At 39.2% G+C, this 14,883-nt stretch overlaps 6 protein-coding genes across 9 annotated transcripts; 3 read left to right on the top strand and 3 right to left on the bottom strand.

The window, feature by feature from the left end:
* Positions 1–17: 17 nt before the first annotated feature.
* LOC17898949 (serine/arginine-rich splicing factor SR45a) lies at positions 18–2,636 on the top strand. Of its 4 annotated transcripts, none has more exons than XM_023789571.1 (7): positions 18–126; positions 578–678; positions 767–875; positions 1,016–1,165; positions 1,554–1,617; positions 1,705–2,119; positions 2,205–2,636. In XM_023789571.1, the coding sequence occupies exons 2-7, from the start codon at positions 578–580 to the stop codon at positions 2,371–2,373; spliced, it is 1,008 nt and encodes a 335-aa protein (XP_023645339.1). In that variant the 5' UTR covers positions 18–126; the 3' UTR covers positions 2,374–2,636. The 4 variants fall into 4 exon arrangements, 3 of the variants coding, with proteins under 3 accessions (XP_023645339.1, XP_006305290.1, XP_023645340.1); XM_006305228.2 differs by having other exon boundaries at positions 2,199–2,636; XR_002835454.1 differs by lacking the exons at positions 1,705–2,119; positions 2,205–2,636 and adding an exon at positions 1,308–1,387.
* Positions 2,637–2,975: 339 nt separating this feature from the next.
* On the bottom strand, positions 2,976–5,045 carry LOC17896705 (sugar transport protein 2). Its single transcript, XM_006307257.2, has 4 exons — positions 4,801–5,045; positions 4,394–4,713; positions 3,603–4,229; positions 2,976–3,511 (listed from the first exon to the last, which is right to left on the bottom strand). Exons 1-4 carry the CDS (start codon positions 4,928–4,930, stop codon positions 3,095–3,097), a joined length of 1,494 nt encoding a protein of 497 aa, XP_006307319.1. The 5' UTR covers positions 4,931–5,045; the 3' UTR covers positions 2,976–3,094.
* Positions 5,046–6,188: 1,143 nt separating this feature from the next.
* LOC17899208 lies at positions 6,189–9,178 on the bottom strand. Its single transcript, XM_023776834.1, has 4 exons — positions 8,032–9,178; positions 6,894–7,672; positions 6,429–6,806; positions 6,189–6,347 (listed from the first exon to the last, which is right to left on the bottom strand). The coding sequence occupies exons 1-4, from the start codon at positions 9,176–9,178 to the stop codon at positions 6,285–6,287; spliced, it is 2,367 nt and encodes a 788-aa protein (XP_023632602.1). The 3' UTR covers positions 6,189–6,284.
* Positions 9,179–9,669: 491 nt separating this feature from the next.
* LOC17897884 (50S ribosomal protein L4, chloroplastic) lies at positions 9,670–11,042 on the bottom strand. Its single transcript, XM_006305424.2, has 2 exons — positions 10,142–11,042; positions 9,670–9,966 (listed from the first exon to the last, which is right to left on the bottom strand). Exons 1-2 carry the CDS (start codon positions 10,968–10,970, stop codon positions 9,944–9,946), a joined length of 852 nt encoding a protein of 283 aa, XP_006305486.1. The 5' UTR covers positions 10,971–11,042; the 3' UTR covers positions 9,670–9,943.
* Positions 11,043–11,131: 89 nt separating this feature from the next.
* Positions 11,132–12,688, top strand: LOC17899533 (formin-like protein 3). Its single transcript, XM_023777500.1, has one exon. The coding sequence runs from the start codon at positions 11,340–11,342 to the stop codon at positions 12,405–12,407; it is 1,068 nt and encodes a 355-aa protein (XP_023633268.1). The 5' UTR covers positions 11,132–11,339; the 3' UTR covers positions 12,408–12,688.
* A 62-nt stretch (positions 12,689–12,750) lies between these two features.
* Positions 12,751–14,569, top strand: LOC17900500 (josephin-like protein). Its single transcript, XM_006304633.2, is given in 5 exon segments — positions 12,751–12,921; positions 13,322–13,487; positions 13,489–13,527; positions 13,529–13,538; positions 14,048–14,569. Coding segments are annotated over 5 exon segments (753 nt in total). The 5' UTR covers positions 12,751–12,766; the 3' UTR covers positions 14,431–14,569.
* Positions 14,570–14,883: the final 314 nt, after the last annotated feature.

Here is a 14,883-nt window from a genome sequence, read left to right as displayed (position 1 = left end):
TATATACATCTTTCCCCACTCATACGGAATCGTGAAATTCATTTCGCTTCGGTCAGGACAGGTGCAGAGAGTTCTGGAACATCCATTTTCACTTGGTGAAACTGAAACGTTCGGCGGTATTACGATGTGAGTATTCTCAGCTCGATCGATTTTTAACATCATTCATTCTTTACCGATTTAAAAGCCGTTTCAGCGTGTTACAGATGTTGTTTTTTTGAATTGGCTTTTAGGTGTTGTTAGATCTGAATTGTTACTATAAAATTCCCGGTGTGCTTTAGCTTGTATGGAAAATACTTCGATAGATGTAGGCATTTACCATGTGATTGAGTATGATGAAGGTCTGATTCTTGTTTCTGTAAATTTTGAATAAACTATTGTGTGTTTGGAACTCAGGGATAAGATTATTATGTCGTTTTTAAAATTTGGATTATCCTTTGTAGATTTTGGGGGTTTTCAGAGTCTTTTGATTATCTCTCATATTGGTTTATTGTTCAATTCAGCATATATTCTTATAAGTTAAGACAATACGCATGAAGCCAAGAATCTCAATCGTTTAGTATGTTCTCTTATATTTTAGATGTCTTACTCAAGAAGTTCGAGATACTCTCCTTCAGTATCTCCTTACGCCAAGCGTCGTGGAAGGTCTGTCTCAAGGTCCTTGTCTAGAAGCCGGTCGAGGTACATTTCCTTCCCTTAGCTCTGAATCTTCATGTGTTTCTTTTTGCTGCTTTCGAATGCGCTTATATCTGTTTTGTTTATTTATTAGGAGTATCTCTACCGATGCTGAGAATCCTGGTAACAGCTTATATGTAACTGGATTGTCTCACCGGGTAACTGAAAGAGATCTGGAGGATCATTTCTCTAAAGAAGGAAAGGTTAGGATGTTATGTTGATTTTTGGAATTCGTTAAAAATCTTTTGTAGCTCACTGGTGCATAAGCTGTACAGGCTATTTTTTTTATTATATATATTTTTTTCTGTCATGTTTTAACCTCTGTGAGCTGTATCATATCTAGGTAACTGATGTTCACCTTGTCCTGGACCCTTGGACTAGAGAGTCTCGCGGTTTTGGTTTTATCTCGATGGAAACTGTTGGTGATGCCAACCGCTGCATCAGATATCTAGATCACTCTGTACTCCTCGGCCGCGTCATTAAAGTTGAGAAGGTAACTAAACTGATTGCTAACAACTTCTCTGGTAGAAGTAGAACCATAATTACTCTCTGGAAAAAATATAGGCAATGAGAAATATGATTTCTTTTATACCATTTTTTCTCATTTACGTTGTTTGCTTGTTTCCACTTTCAAGTTTCTGTGGCAGCAGGTCTGCTTTTTGTAGCAGCAGTGCGTCACCAAATAACAAAAGCTGCAACAGTTCAAACAAATAGGGTTGTGTACCCTGCATTCCTCTCTTTCTTGAATAACTTATGATACCTTCCTTCAGTGGCTTCAATGTTAAATATGTTATCTTTGTCTTGTCGCCAAGTTTGCAAATACTTTCCTAGTTAATTGGTAGATTTCTGACAGTTCTATGATATCTCTGTTTTATGTCCAGGCAAGACGTCGTAGAGGACGTACTCCAACTCCTGGAAAGTATTTGGGGCTGAGAACAGCTCGAGGTACGTATGGCATCATGTTGATTGGCTATATAACATTTTCTTTGAGTGTATTTTCCGATTTCTTCGTACATGGTTTTGTTTTTGCAGGACGCCATAGGTCTCCTAGCAATTCTCTCAGCAGGTCTGTTAGCTGCTCTCGTAGTCGCAGTCGAAGCTACTCATCTGATCGGAGCAGATCTTATTCACCTTACTATAGGCGAGGCAGATCTTACTCTCTTTCCAGATCTCCATCACCTTACTATAGACGCGACAGATCATACTCACCCTACTACAGGCGGAGGTACCGATCCAGGTCCAGATCCTACTCACCTCACTACAGAGCAAGGGATAGATCATACTCACCTTACTACAGGCGGAGGTACAAGTCCAGGTCATACTCGCCACACTACAGAACACATGCCAGATCATACTCACCTTACTACAGGGGAAGAGACCGGTCTTTTTCGCCTTACTACCGAGGGAGAGACAGGTCCTACTCACCTGAAAGTCGTTACTACAAAAGGTATGGCGTTATGTCAATATAAAAGAGATTAGCTGAAACTGCTGAGTAATGTAGTAACTGAAGATACAAATGAAATCAGGTACAGGTCAGTGTCGAGTAGCGTAAGCCCTTTGAGGACAAGCAAATCACGGAGCATATCCCTGAAGAAGGTAAGGAAAGGGAGCAGAAGTAAGTCTCGCAGGCGCGACAGTCAATCTTCGATGAGCCATTCGAGGAGTGCAAGATCAAGCACCTCCAGATCCGTCAGCCCATAACACTCTGCTTACTCGGTGTTGACATCAATCACTCACGTTTGTTGTTGTAGTAAATAGTTTGGATTTGAGTCTATTCCTTGTATTTGGGAATGATGGCATAATGGAGTCTGTGTTGGTTTTAGAATATGTGTTATATCAGTTATATGGCGACGTTGCTTATCCTGATTGAATCAGTCACCTTAATAAATTACCAAAAAGGAGTTTGAGTCTGTTATAAGTAATGTACTAATGTTAATGAAATATCCACTGTGTTACAAAATATATATGGATTGAACTGTCTTGCTTTCCCAACTAAAACATTTGTATGATTTATCAGCGATGATTATGTTTCCTCATAACGGATATGGAGTAGTAGATTTTGGTACACACAAATTTCTTAGTGATGATTCGGCGCAACTTTATTAGGGATCTTAAATGCTGAAGTTCGAAAGTATTGTTGAACAAGAACAATTCAATCCCCAAATTACAATTGTGCATATTCGTTGAAATTTTAAAAGTTAACATATAAACCTTGTTTGAAGATAAAAATCTGAATAAGTTACTTTTCTTTATTATAAAGAGTTACTTATCCAATAATAATCTAAAGTCTAAACAATGTGACTATAGATTATTAAAATTAGCAGAGAACATACGGAAAACCTAAAAAGGCAAACTCTAGTTAAAAAACTTTGGAAAATGTTCAAATTATTAATAACTATCATGGGACAAGAAAAAAACGAATTTAGTCTTTGAAATATTTCTTCCAACGCGGGTGCGTCTTCCAACGCCTCTCGGCCATTTCGTCAATAGGAATACCTCTGGTCTCGGGGAGAAAAACCAAAACAAATAGTCCCATAATAATGTTCATCGTCCCGAAGAAGAAGAACAAGCCGGATCTGAATCTGCAGAGAGCTGACAAGAAGAACTGTCCGATGACGAATGTGCAGATCATGTTCATCGCCACTGCACAGAAGTAACCTGCATTTCTCACCTCAAGAGGGTAGATCTCAGATGGAACAAGCCATCCCAATGGTCCCCAAGACCACGCAAACCCAGAGACATACACGCATATGAGAATCAATACAATCAGTGGCACAGCATGGCCTGAAATAGGACCAACCAGCTTCAAGTGAGCTAAGAGCAGGCCTCCAATTGTCATCTGCGTAAAATAGAAAAGAAAAAACTTGTTATCCAAGTAAGAATATGAGTAGCATGTGACGCAAGGAAAAGGAAAAGAAAAAAAAACTAACCTGTGTAACTGTCATCTGTAAGGCTCCTTCCATCAAAAAGGATTTCCTACCGAACATATCAACAGCCAAAATGGCGAAAACTGTAGCGGCTGCATTCACACCGTTGGTGACAACAGTAGAGATTAGAGAAGCGTTGTTACCACTACCCATCGTCTGGAACAAGACTGGAGCATAGAACATAACCACGTTGATTCCGGTGAACTGTTGAAAGAACTGAAGCAGCGTTCCACAGATCAAAGGTGGTCTGTTCTCCCGCTTGGTAAAGAGTTCCTTGAAAGGGCTTTTCACTTTGGTTGATATCTCTGTGATGTGTTTGATCTCACTGAACTCGAGCTCAATGTCTTCAACGCCTCTGATCTTCCTAAGGACTTGCTTCCCTTTTTCGTCTTTACCACGCTCGATGAGGCTAGCCGGAGTCTCGTGGATAAAGAAGGATCCTATCAAGAGGATTAAAGCAGGGACGGCGGCGCCACCAAGAGAATATCTCCAGCCGTTTTTCATCGTGGAAGTTAGGTAGTTGACAAAACTTGCTGCTAAGATTCCAATGGTGATGAGAAACTGGAACAGGAGGCTTAGTCCTCCTCTATATTTCGCTGGCGCAATCTCTGAGATGAACAATGGAATGGTCTGCAAAAGTAGTCTTTTCTATGTTAAAAACACACACACACACACAGAAAAAAGACCAAAGCATACTGAAACTACACAAACACGATGAAGGCATAAGCAAAACCCTAAAAAACAGAGGAAACCTAGATAAAAAACAGAGTAGTTTGAGGGTTAGGTAATGATACCTGATTACCGAAACCAATACCACAACCGAGAAAAATACGACCACCGATCAACATGCCGAGGTCTTGGGCAGATAAGTTGAGGATAGCACCCAAGAGGAAGAAGACGGAGGCGAAGATGATGGTTGGTTTTCTTCCGTAAGCCCTGGAAAAATAGGAAGCAACAAAGCTAGCAAAGATCCCAGCCAAGTAGAGAGAAGAGGTGAACAACTGCAAAATCTGGTCATCGAATTTGCAGTAGTTGTTCTCGTGTACTCTGTGTTTCTTCGCGTACACGTGTGGGAAAAAATCTAACAAGAAAGTGTCCATACTCGTTACACCTCCTGCAATATAATATTTGATTACCATTATTAGTTAGAATTCTCACAAACATACAATCAAAACCCTTAAAGAAGAAGAAGAAGAAAAACCTGAGATTCCGATGTCGTAACCAAACATGAGACCACCAACAGCAGCAATGAGAGAGCAGAGTGCGACTTGAACAGTCATCTTTGCAGGGAAAGCATTGCCTTCTTCGATTTTTATCGAACCAACAGCCATTGTTACTGCTATAACTCTCTAATTAAGCTCTCTTCTCTTCCTTTTAATATTCTAACTAATACTCTGAATCTAAATAAAACGTAATGTTTTCTATCGTGAATGAGTTTTCTTATATAGATGAGTGGCAAGGCTTTCTGGATAAACTATGATTTTGCAACTGAATCTTTTTTCCCCCGGATTTTTCGTCTGACTCGGTCCAGTTTTATTTAAGAATCATGTAGATAATTAGTCATAAATCTGTGTTTGTGATATCTCGATATTATCATCTGAACTATTTAAATAAATCATATTTGTTTCTGATTAGATCGTTTTGAATCTTTAATTGTTTAGATAACGAGATAATGAAATTAAAAAAAAAAAAATATCTGCAGTAAAGGATAATGACGTATACCGTAATTAACGTTTCTTTAGCCATTTCTTTTTTTTTTTCTAATAACCAAAATACAAAGGGAAGGATTACTATTAAAAAGATTTATTCGAAACAATTGTTGACAAAATAAAAACGATTTATTCGAAAAAATATCCAAACACTTATATAAGCGTCTCGACTATTTTCGGATTAAGTTTTTTTTTTTTTCTTTTAACGAACAAGTTATACAAACCTTAAATATTCAGGCTTTGTAAGAGAAACAGTTTCGGATAGAAGTTAAAACAAGACCAAAATTATCCACATATTTAAAACAAACAAAAAACAGATTAATGCGTGAAAAAAATATATATATTTATTTACAAAATTACACCTCATTACACCTATGTAATCTTAAGAAAGCTAAATCCTGAGTTATGGATTCTAATAATAAACAAGTTTTCACTTTTCAGAATTATCTATTATTCATCATTTCTTTTATCCACAAGTTTTCAGCATGGATAAGATAAAAATTACCCAAATGTTTCTTTTTACATCATTTATCCCCATGTTAGATAATAAACAACTAAAACACAGATAAAATTGAGATACAATAAAAAAAAAAAAAAAAAAAAGTCAAATCTTAGAATTTTTTTTTAAAATTGATTGGTTAATGGCTATTATTGAAATATCAAATAAAAGAAATATATATAGAGCTTCATAATCGGGATAAAACCTTTGTCTTGTTGACAAAGTAATCTTCCATCTATATCTATTTTTACTAACTATAAAGACAGTAATTTACTAAAATATACAGTAAGAAATAAACTAACCATTATAAGATACTATAAATTATACAGTAGTAATTTTTAAAAGACAAAATAATTTGTATCTTTAATTATCAACAAACAAATTGATGACCACTCACTCAACTGCACTGAATCAAATTCCAATGCAATTATCTTCAACTATAGGATAAATCTGACATTTAGCTAATTAATATACTTTCTATACTGCATCTGAAGATGATTCTTCCTCTGTAGCTTCCTCACTTCTTGCCTCAGCTTGTTCCTGTTTTAAAGAAGACACTTTCATCTTTGTGTAAAAACTACATTTCAGTTCAAGTGCACAGAAAAAACAATTGAAGCTGACCTCTGTTTCTAAACTGTTACTGTCACCACCTGATTGATTCTGAGGAGATTCCATATATGGAATTACAGGTTGCGGTTGACTATCTGATGTATGTTCCAAGCTCTCAGAAGTAAGAGTATAAGTCTGTTCTAAAGGTAACAACATGTCTGGTAACACTGATATTGGGGAAGTAGCAGAGTCGTCTGATGTGACATGATTCACATTTGAAACTTCAGGCTCCACAAGTTCTTGCATCTCTTGTGTTGATTGGCCTCCATCATTTTCCACAAAATGCTCTTCTGATTTTTGATTGGTTCTTCCCTCAGAGGGTTCAGGCTCATCAGAGTCATTACTTAACTTCATCTCGTCAGTTGAGTTTTGGAGAAGTTCCTGTGATTCCTATCAGAAGAAACAAACAATTTGAGAAACACATTGACAAAAACAACCATGTTACATAAAACCTGACAAGAACAAGAACTATATAACCTCCTCTTGTTTTTGTTTCGAAATAACTTCATTGATGTGAGGAACCTTAGCCTCTTCAGATATATGCGATCCTCTCTCTGAATTCTCCGGTAGAAGGTGTTTGGATCTATCCTCTTCCTCAGATCTTCCATTGACATTTGTACCATCAGATAGACCCTCACATTGTTTGGCTACATAAGTTTCTTGAGAAAGTAAAGAACTTGCTTCATTGAAATCTTGATCAACTTTCCCCACAGGTAACAGTTGAGATTCTGCAATTGTATCTACAATGCTCTTCTGTATCACCTCCTTTACATCACCACTAAAGCCTGTTTCCTTTCCAGTGTCTGATTCGTAAACAAAGAGTGATTTCTCCTCATCAGAAGAATTATTCCCATCAACCGTAGTGGGAGGTGATCCGATTTCAGAAAACTCAACTTGAAGATCAGATTCCACGGATAACTTATGACCTTTTCTTGAGCTGTAACCAAAATGCTCCATGTATCTTTGCCTTTCGGCTGCTAATGAACTCGAAAGCGAACCAGTGTTTCTTGGAACTAAACCAACTAGAGGGTTTTCAACACGAAGATCACCATTTCGCCTCCCGGAAGTTCCAGAAGAGTCTGCTTGATCTGAGGCATCAGAATCCATTTCCCTTTCTCCAGGATGAAGCATTGAGTTTGAATCACCCATAACGATCTCTGTCCTGTGTTCTGTTGCTATATCATTTTCTTCTGCTCTAGTTAGATTTTTTCCTTCCATTAGAGAATGCTTCTCCCAAACCAATCCATCATTGCTACCTACATGATCATAGATCAAAACTGTAGAACTTAGAATCATTTCTAATCTATAAACTATAAAGGTAATAACTACAAGTCTACAACCATACAGATCCTAAGTTTTTGGCCTATCAGAAAAATCAGAACAGAATATTAGGGCCTTCATGAGTTACCAACTTTGTTGAAAAGTAAAGACAAAGCTTTAAATCACACATTGAGACTTCTCCTTCCTAAGCATGAATTTTCAATAATTTTAACAGAACTTTAACAGCTCTGAGTTATTTAAAAAAACACTGAAAAATGTCTTCAAGTTTGACATGTTTATGCATCAAGAAACCATTTACTTGCAACATTTTGCAGATTGATGGCAGAGAATGTACCTTGATGTGTTCTAGGCCAACCATCAATTGATTTTTTTTTCCACGGTTCCCATTTCGACTCAAACTGATTATTCAGTGGAAAGACTCTGCGGCAAAAGCTTTCATGGCGGCAGAAGAAGATATCATTAGGGTTGGCTGCAAACTCTTGCTGAAAACTATCTCCTGAGAGGTTAGGCTTCTCTTCTTGTGGACCATAAGGAAGATCAAAAGGATTTTTTGTTGGTAATAACACAGAAGGTGCAGATTCAGGCATTTGAATCCCATCAATTATGTAGTTTTCTTGATCCAAACCGAAATAGTTTCGTCCAACACAGATTGGAGGAACTTCCATATCCATTAAGCTTCCCTCAGCGGCAAGTTTGACTACTCTCCTCATTCTTCTTCTGGTAATCAAATGCTCTAACCTCTTGTTACGTTCCATCTCAGAGTTTCCCAAATCCATCAAATTCTTCTGATCATTCTCAGTCCAAGCTACAACCTTTATGTCTTCACGGCTAGTTTCTTCTTCACCTCCTGATGATGAGGAACACTCTATCTCGGTTTCGCCACCACCACTCGTTAACCTCTCGGATGGATCCACAACAGAAACGTTTTCGGTCACTGAAGGAGATTCTTCGTCCAGGCTAGGGTCAAAGGAGAAATCTTCAGACACAAGAAAGGCTCTGTCTGTCTTGAATTTCTGAAGTTTGGGAGTTTTTTTAGTGTTGGGGATTTCCCCATAGAGAGTTGTTAAAATGACTTTGTCTCTCTCATCCTCGCTGGCCTGAGATGAGTCCCAATCTTTGCCAACCTCTTCAACTTTTCTTCTGGCGTTTCGTCGAACACTTCGTTGGTGCTTTAAGTCAGCCTTCCTTGTTTCTTCCTCAGATCTCTTTTGGGAATCAGGGGATAAGCCATCATCACCCGTTTTGATATTGAAAAGCTTGAAACTTGGATGGTTCCGAAGATAAAACGCAGAGCAGGCGATTAACGGAGAAGAGTAAAGCATGAAATAGAAAAGCCGAGGGAGAAATATGTATAAGAGGAAGACAAACGCAGAAACACTAGAAACAAACGGGTGTTTCGTTACGTATGTATAAGTGGTGTTCGTGGAAAATATGAGAATTTTCCAGAACAGAGTTCCGACATCTTTCGCATCAATTCCCATTTTTTAAAACAAACCTAATTCTCACAACCATTGAGATTAACAATCCAAAGCAAATTCTATGGAGGTTTTGTTTCTTTTCTCCTCCTAGAGAATCAAACTGATTGCAAGAGAAGAGCAAAAAAAATATAGAAGAAGCCAAAATTGATCGACGAGAGAGAGGTCAAGTTTACATTTGAAACCATAACCAGTAGATTTTTGGAGGGGTTTTTTTTTTAGATTTTCAAACTTCTCTCTTTTTTATTATTGTTTTTGGTTTTGACCACCATATTTTTCTAGTTGACCTTATAACTTATACGTTCAGAGATTTTGCACCCAATTTTTCTTAAGAACATTGAGCCATATTCATAAATCCCACGATTAAATAAAGACTCAACCCTTCTCTGTCTTGTTAACTCAGTAACAATCAACGTTTCTTAATCTTAGGGGGATATAAGAAATATATATGTAGGGCAATGTTAAATTCATTTCCCTCTGTTTTGGCAGGAGAACTATAAAACCAACACAGTTGAATCAATAAGAGATGCCTACATTCTCGAGGTTTTTAGATCGTATGGTTTGACTCATGATCGAAGAGGGCTGAGCACAAAGCACTTTAACAAAAGAAATTGAGGATGATCTCTATGAAAACTCTAAAAATAAATGCACATTTCTCTTGTTATACCACAAAAAGGAAAGAGAAGACCTCATCAAGAAGAGTAAAAAAACATGTACTGAAGATTAATCTCATAAGCCACACTTGAAGCAATCTTGGAACTACGGTGCTACTCATTCTTCAGCTTCCTCTGACCCTTCATAACACAAAAATAGATTGCAATAACGTTTCCATATTAACACATGAAATTTCTACTTACTTCAAGCAATGAAAACTAGACAACAACGATCAAGCAGAGCATTCAAAACATCAAATTTCGCAAAAAGCCAGTTCCTTTCAAGAACAAGTGAGCCTTTAAAGAGAACACTAACCTTCCTCAGCGTCATCTTCATCCTCCTCTTCCAACGCATCAACACCGTACCTCGCATTCAGGAACTCAACCGCCGCAGGAGTCAACACAAGCTTCTCAGAGTTCAAAATGTCAAACAGATTCAGCGTCCTAGGCGTCAACATTCTCAACGTTCCAATGTTCCTACTTGATTTGGCGACATTCTCATCCACATCAATCATCAAAAACATAGCTTTCTCCTTAGGATCCAATCCCCACCTCTTCATTGCAGCTAAGAAATCTTTCGTCTTCGGCTTCTCAAACTTCTCCCCAAATTCCTCCACCACTATGGCACCACCTTCCGCAGAAGCCACACTCGAAATCGCCGTCGATATAGCCAGCTTCTTCTCCTTCCTATTGATTTTAATTGACCAATCCTTAGGTCTCGGCCCAAATACCACACCTCCACCGGGACGTAACGGCGTTCTCTGAGATCCACGCCTCGCGTTACCAGTTTTCTTCTGTGCGTAAGGTTTGATTCCACCACCACGAACTTCAGCACGAGTCAGCGTCGACGCAGTACCTCGCCGCTTGTTCTGCAGGTCCGTCACGATGGCTCGGTGAACAACGGCACGCGCAGTATCTTCCGGCGCCGTTTTGAGGTCAAGATACGTCTCTCCAACCTTCTCCCCTTCGAATGAGATGATTGGTAGAGTCGCTAGCTGGGAAGCGACGGAGAGAGGCTTCGATACTCTGCCGGAGCCGAATTTCGAAACGGAAATGTGGGTTTTAGGGATTTGGTGAGAGGAAGATAGAAACAGAGAAGATGAGAAGAAAGATAGCGAATTTGGAGCTGTTGCAGAGGAAGCCATTGTTGTTCCCTGACCTCACTATCACAACGAAGAAGAAGAAGACTGAAAGTGTTATCCACTCTTTCAAATGCCTATCTTGTGCTTGGAGAGAATTTAGACATCTGTTTGGACATAAAGGTATCCATATCCCTATCTGTGTTATGAATAACTCCAGCTGTCCCTAGTAAGAAAGAGTCAACCTCATATTTCAAAAGTCAAGGGACTCTTGATTAGGCAGCAGGGACTCTTGATAAGAGACATAAAATACTTTGTGATAGTTGATTCTAGCTGAGACTTTGATAGTCGGATCAGATATCTAAGAGACAAGCGCACGTTAGCTAAGAGGACCACCGCGAACACCACCGTCTCGTCTCAAAACGCAGCGTATTCATGGCTTCGTCTGAGCCACTCGACCTGGTTGTTACCGTCGTCTCGGCCAAGCACCTGAAGAATGTCAACTGGCGTAACGGTGACCTGAAACCCTACGTTGTTCTGTACCTTGACCAAGACCACCGTCTCTCCACCCGTTCCGACGATTCCGCCTCCATCAAACCCGTGTGGAACGAGCGGATCACTCTTCCTCTCACCCGATCTGTCCACGAGTCGGTCCTCAACATAGAGATTTTTCATTCCAATTCTTCGGATCTGGCAAAAACCCTCGTTGGCTCTGTTAGGTTTCCTCTAGCTCGCTTGATTGACTCGGACGGGTCGATGATTCCGGAATTGGTCAACTCGCTTGAGCTGGTTCGACCATCGGGTCGACCGCAGGGGAAGATACGCTTGAAGCTCTCGATCAAAGAGAGACCAATCCCTCCACCGCAGCAACATACTCCTCCTCCTCCGCCGCGTCCTCAATCACAACCACAAGATTACTATTCTGCTCCTCAAAACAACCATTATTACTCCCCTACCCTTCTCCCTCCTCCTCCCCAAGCTACGATCACCGCTCCGTCTCCTCAGCGTGACTACAGAGAATTCTCGCAGTCCCCGTCACCGTCTCCTTACCAATTCACTGATCACTACTATTCCGGGTATTATTACCCGCCTCCTCCTCCACGTTCAATGTACGATCGTACCTCCAATTACGGCCTGCCAAGTGGCCCATCTGCTCCAGCCGATGCTTTCTCATCGATTGATCACAAGCAGCCTCCTTTAGCTCCTCCTCGGTTTTCTAACTACGCTCCACCGCCGACTGGGACATCTGCTCCCGTTGATTCCTTTCCGGCTAACGAGTACAAGCCACAGGCTCCTCCTGTGGGCTCAAGATTGTCTAGCTACGGAGTGCCTAGTGGGCCATCGGCGCCAGTGGATTACTCTCCTTATGATCACAGGCAGTTGCAGAAGACGTTGGTTGGATTGAGCTTGGAGGAAGAGAGAGGTGCTGCAGAAAGGTCTGAGAGCGACTTTGGAGCTAGGCCAAATTACAGCTATGGCCGTGATTATCGCCGTGAATGTTGAGGATGGAATAAGTTGTTGATTTCCTAAGTGTGTGACTTTTTTAACGCTTGACTATCATCAATTTACCATCCATGTTGGTGTTTATAGATCACCAAGATATGGCTAATAATATGAATTTGGTGAAGGATGTGTTATGTCTATATGTATGTCTCGTTTGCGAATTGATCGGTTGCACCTTTCTCGTTATTTGGTTTCTGTATGTGTCTGGAAAACAAGAGGAACAAGGGGTGACATATTTTGTACTTTTGTACATGTTTCTAATATATCTCTAGTTTCTTCTCTTCTTTAAACTACTGGCAATGTTTCTTTCAACTTCTTCAATCAGATTAGGTTCGTAGGGTTAAATTTTTAATGCTCTAATGGGAATCTCTTCTCTCTTGACTTATTGTTTGAACCATGCTCATATTAGGTATGGTAGCCTGCTCTGTCCTATTATCATCTTGCAGTTCTGCAGAATATTTATGCAGGCTGGTCAAGGGCTTTGGATCCAATCCTTGTTTGATGATACCAATGTGTGAGTTTTACTTTCCTACTCGTTCTGTGCATCCATCAACTAAATCAAATAGCTAAATGTCTGGAATATCACTCTTTAGAGTTTAATATTGGAACCAGTGATCTACATGTCTCAAAGATTCATTGGGGGATAAGTGTCTTTGAATTAAATCATTTTACATCTTGTGGATTTGCTCATCACAGGTTAAAGTGGATTTAACAATGCAATAGCAAATTGCTCCTCTCTGATCGTATTGGGTAAAATGATATGTATACGGTTGATGTTAAATCTATTGTACTCTGGTAAAGGAGCAATTTGCTATTGCATTCTTTTCCCTTTTGGCATATTTGTAACCTGCTACATTACATATGTCAGTCAATCTCATGCCATTTGCATCTAATCACTGACTTATATCATGCAGGTATTATTGTGCTGATCCCGATGGAATGTTTTCACATGTAAAATCAGTCTACGTTCTCCAGATTGTGATCTTCTATTTATGTCCTGACACTATCTGGTTTATTATATGCTTTCTCATATTCTTGTGCCCACCATTAACTTGTTTTTTTGTTCTTTCTTTTCTAAATTCCTTTTTATTGTAGCCTCAGACTCATGAAAGGAATCTGCAATCCATAAAGGTAAGTTTATATCGGCCTCTCCTGGAGTCAAAAAGAACCTTTTTTAGTTTGATATGTGCACACATGAGTGATCACCAAAGAAGAATGATACCAAATGGTTGATTAACCTTTTTCTTCACTTAAACAAAGGGTTTATTTTCTCTGTGGACCGTCAAGAAAAAAAGGAAAAACCAAACCTAGTTTTCTCTTTTTGCTCTTGGGCATTGCTCTCTTTATAAATTTGTAGATCCACTTTAACTACAAGTCTTTTTATATATATAGGGTCTAAAATAATATTGAAGCTAGACTTTTTCGTTACTTGTTTATGTGTTTATGTCTTGAGTGCTTAATCATGGCCTAAGCGTAATGATGTTGTAGATATATACATCATTAGTCATGTCTTTTCCCGTCTTTGCCTGAACTATCAGCACAACTGTTCTCAGCATCAATCCCATAAATATCTCTCATTATCCTCATATTGTTTTCCACAGACTTATCTCTCTCACTCTCTTTCTCTCTCGATATGTCAGCTACTGGGATAAAACGGTCCAACCCAATCACTAAACCTGTTCAGAAAGATGCTTCAGCTAAGCAAACCGCTATCAAGGGACCTTATGGTAAGAGTCCGGGATGCACAACGAGCTGCGGATTAAGGATACCAAGGAAAACAGAAGTCACGGCAGCAAAACTGATCAAGCATCTTGGATGCAAATTTGCAAAAGGTTTGCGTCTGGTGGCGATGAGGAAGAAGAAAAGGTGTCCACCGTCAAAGGTTTCTTCTTTTTCCGGGAGACCTCAGCCGTCAATCATCATCCCCATAAACAATGACAGTCATAGATCAGAGGCCATAGAAGACTGCATACAGTTCATCAACTCATCATCCTCCTTCACCAGATCAAACTCTACTTCTTAAAGTTTCATCATTCATAAACCCTTTGTCTTGGTCGTTCACTGTCTATTTGCTTATTTGTGAGAGTTGCATGTAACGTCTACATAACCCGTTGTGTGTGTAAATTTTTAGTGTTTTACATCAGTTTCATTTTCCTTCTGCTCTTGCTCGATTTTAAAAATACATGCATAATATTAGTAGAGATAAATCATTTCCAGCTTAACAGTTTAGCAGAATAGCAGTAGCACCTTTAATGAATGACGGGACAGTACCAAAGTCTTATACTTATCATATGTGTGGGCGTGTGTGTGGTTTAGCTTTAACATTTCATAGCCTAAAACGACTTGTCCCTTCGTATAGTCTTTTTTACCCAATTCTAACAATAGACAATGATTGCAAATTCTATAGGCCGTGTTCGATTTGTTTGGCCTACTAAAAGTTGGAAGTTCCCACTAATCGTCGTGTATATTGATAAGA

The sequence above is a fragment of the Capsella rubella genome, unplaced genomic scaffold (genome assembly GCF_000375325.1).
Source record: "Capsella rubella cultivar Monte Gargano unplaced genomic scaffold, Caprub1_0 scaffold_1, whole genome shotgun sequence".
NCBI classification, from domain to species: Eukaryota; Viridiplantae; Streptophyta; class Magnoliopsida; order Brassicales; family Brassicaceae; genus Capsella; species Capsella rubella.
This window is presented reverse-complemented; position numbering and strand designations above follow the sequence as displayed.

What these genes read in the sequence shown, in the direction of transcription:
- LOC17898949 (XM_006305228.2), top strand. Translation starts at nt 578, where the DNA reads ATGTCTTACTCAAGAAGTTCGAGATACTCTCCTTCAGTATCTCCTTAC. An exon ending in TTGTCTAGAAGCCGGTCGAG is followed by an intron (nt 679 to 766) that starts GTACATTTCCTT and finishes TTTATTTATTAG; the next exon opens with GAGTATCTCTACCGATGCTG. An exon ending in ATTTCTCTAAAGAAGGAAAG is followed by an intron (nt 876 to 1,015) that starts GTTAGGATGTTA and finishes TATCATATCTAG; the next exon opens with GTAACTGATGTTCACCTTGT.
- LOC17896705 (XM_006307257.2), bottom strand. Translation starts at nt 4,930, where the DNA reads ATGGCTGTTGGTTCGATAAAAATCGAAGAAGGCAATGCTTTCCCTGCA. An exon ending in TTACGACATCGGAATCTCAG is followed by an intron (nt 4,714 to 4,800) that starts GTTTTTCTTCTT and finishes ATTATATTGCAG; the next exon opens with GAGGTGTAACGAGTATGGAC. An exon ending in GTATTGGTTTCGGTAATCAG is followed by an intron (nt 4,230 to 4,393) that starts GTATCATTACCT and finishes CTACTTTTGCAG; the next exon opens with ACCATTCCATTGTTCATCTC.
- LOC17899208 (XM_023776834.1), bottom strand. Translation starts at nt 9,178, where the DNA reads ATGGGAATTGATGCGAAAGATGTCGGAACTCTGTTCTGGAAAATTCTC. An exon ending in TTGGCCTAGAACACATCAAG is followed by an intron (nt 7,673 to 8,031) that starts GTACATTCTCTG and finishes ATGATCATGTAG; the next exon opens with GTAGCAATGATGGATTGGTT. An exon ending in GTAACAGTTTAGAAACAGAG is followed by an intron (nt 6,348 to 6,428) that starts GTCAGCTTCAAT and finishes TCTTTAAAACAG; the next exon opens with GAACAAGCTGAGGCAAGAAG.
- LOC17897884 (XM_006305424.2), bottom strand. Translation starts at nt 10,970, where the DNA reads ATGGCTTCCTCTGCAACAGCTCCAAATTCGCTATCTTTCTTCTCATCT. An exon ending in TGAAGATGACGCTGAGGAAG is followed by an intron (nt 9,967 to 10,141) that starts GTTAGTGTTCTC and finishes TGTGTTATGAAG; the next exon opens with GGTCAGAGGAAGCTGAAGAA.
- LOC17899533 (XM_023777500.1), top strand. Translation starts at nt 11,340, where the DNA reads ATGGCTTCGTCTGAGCCACTCGACCTGGTTGTTACCGTCGTCTCGGCC.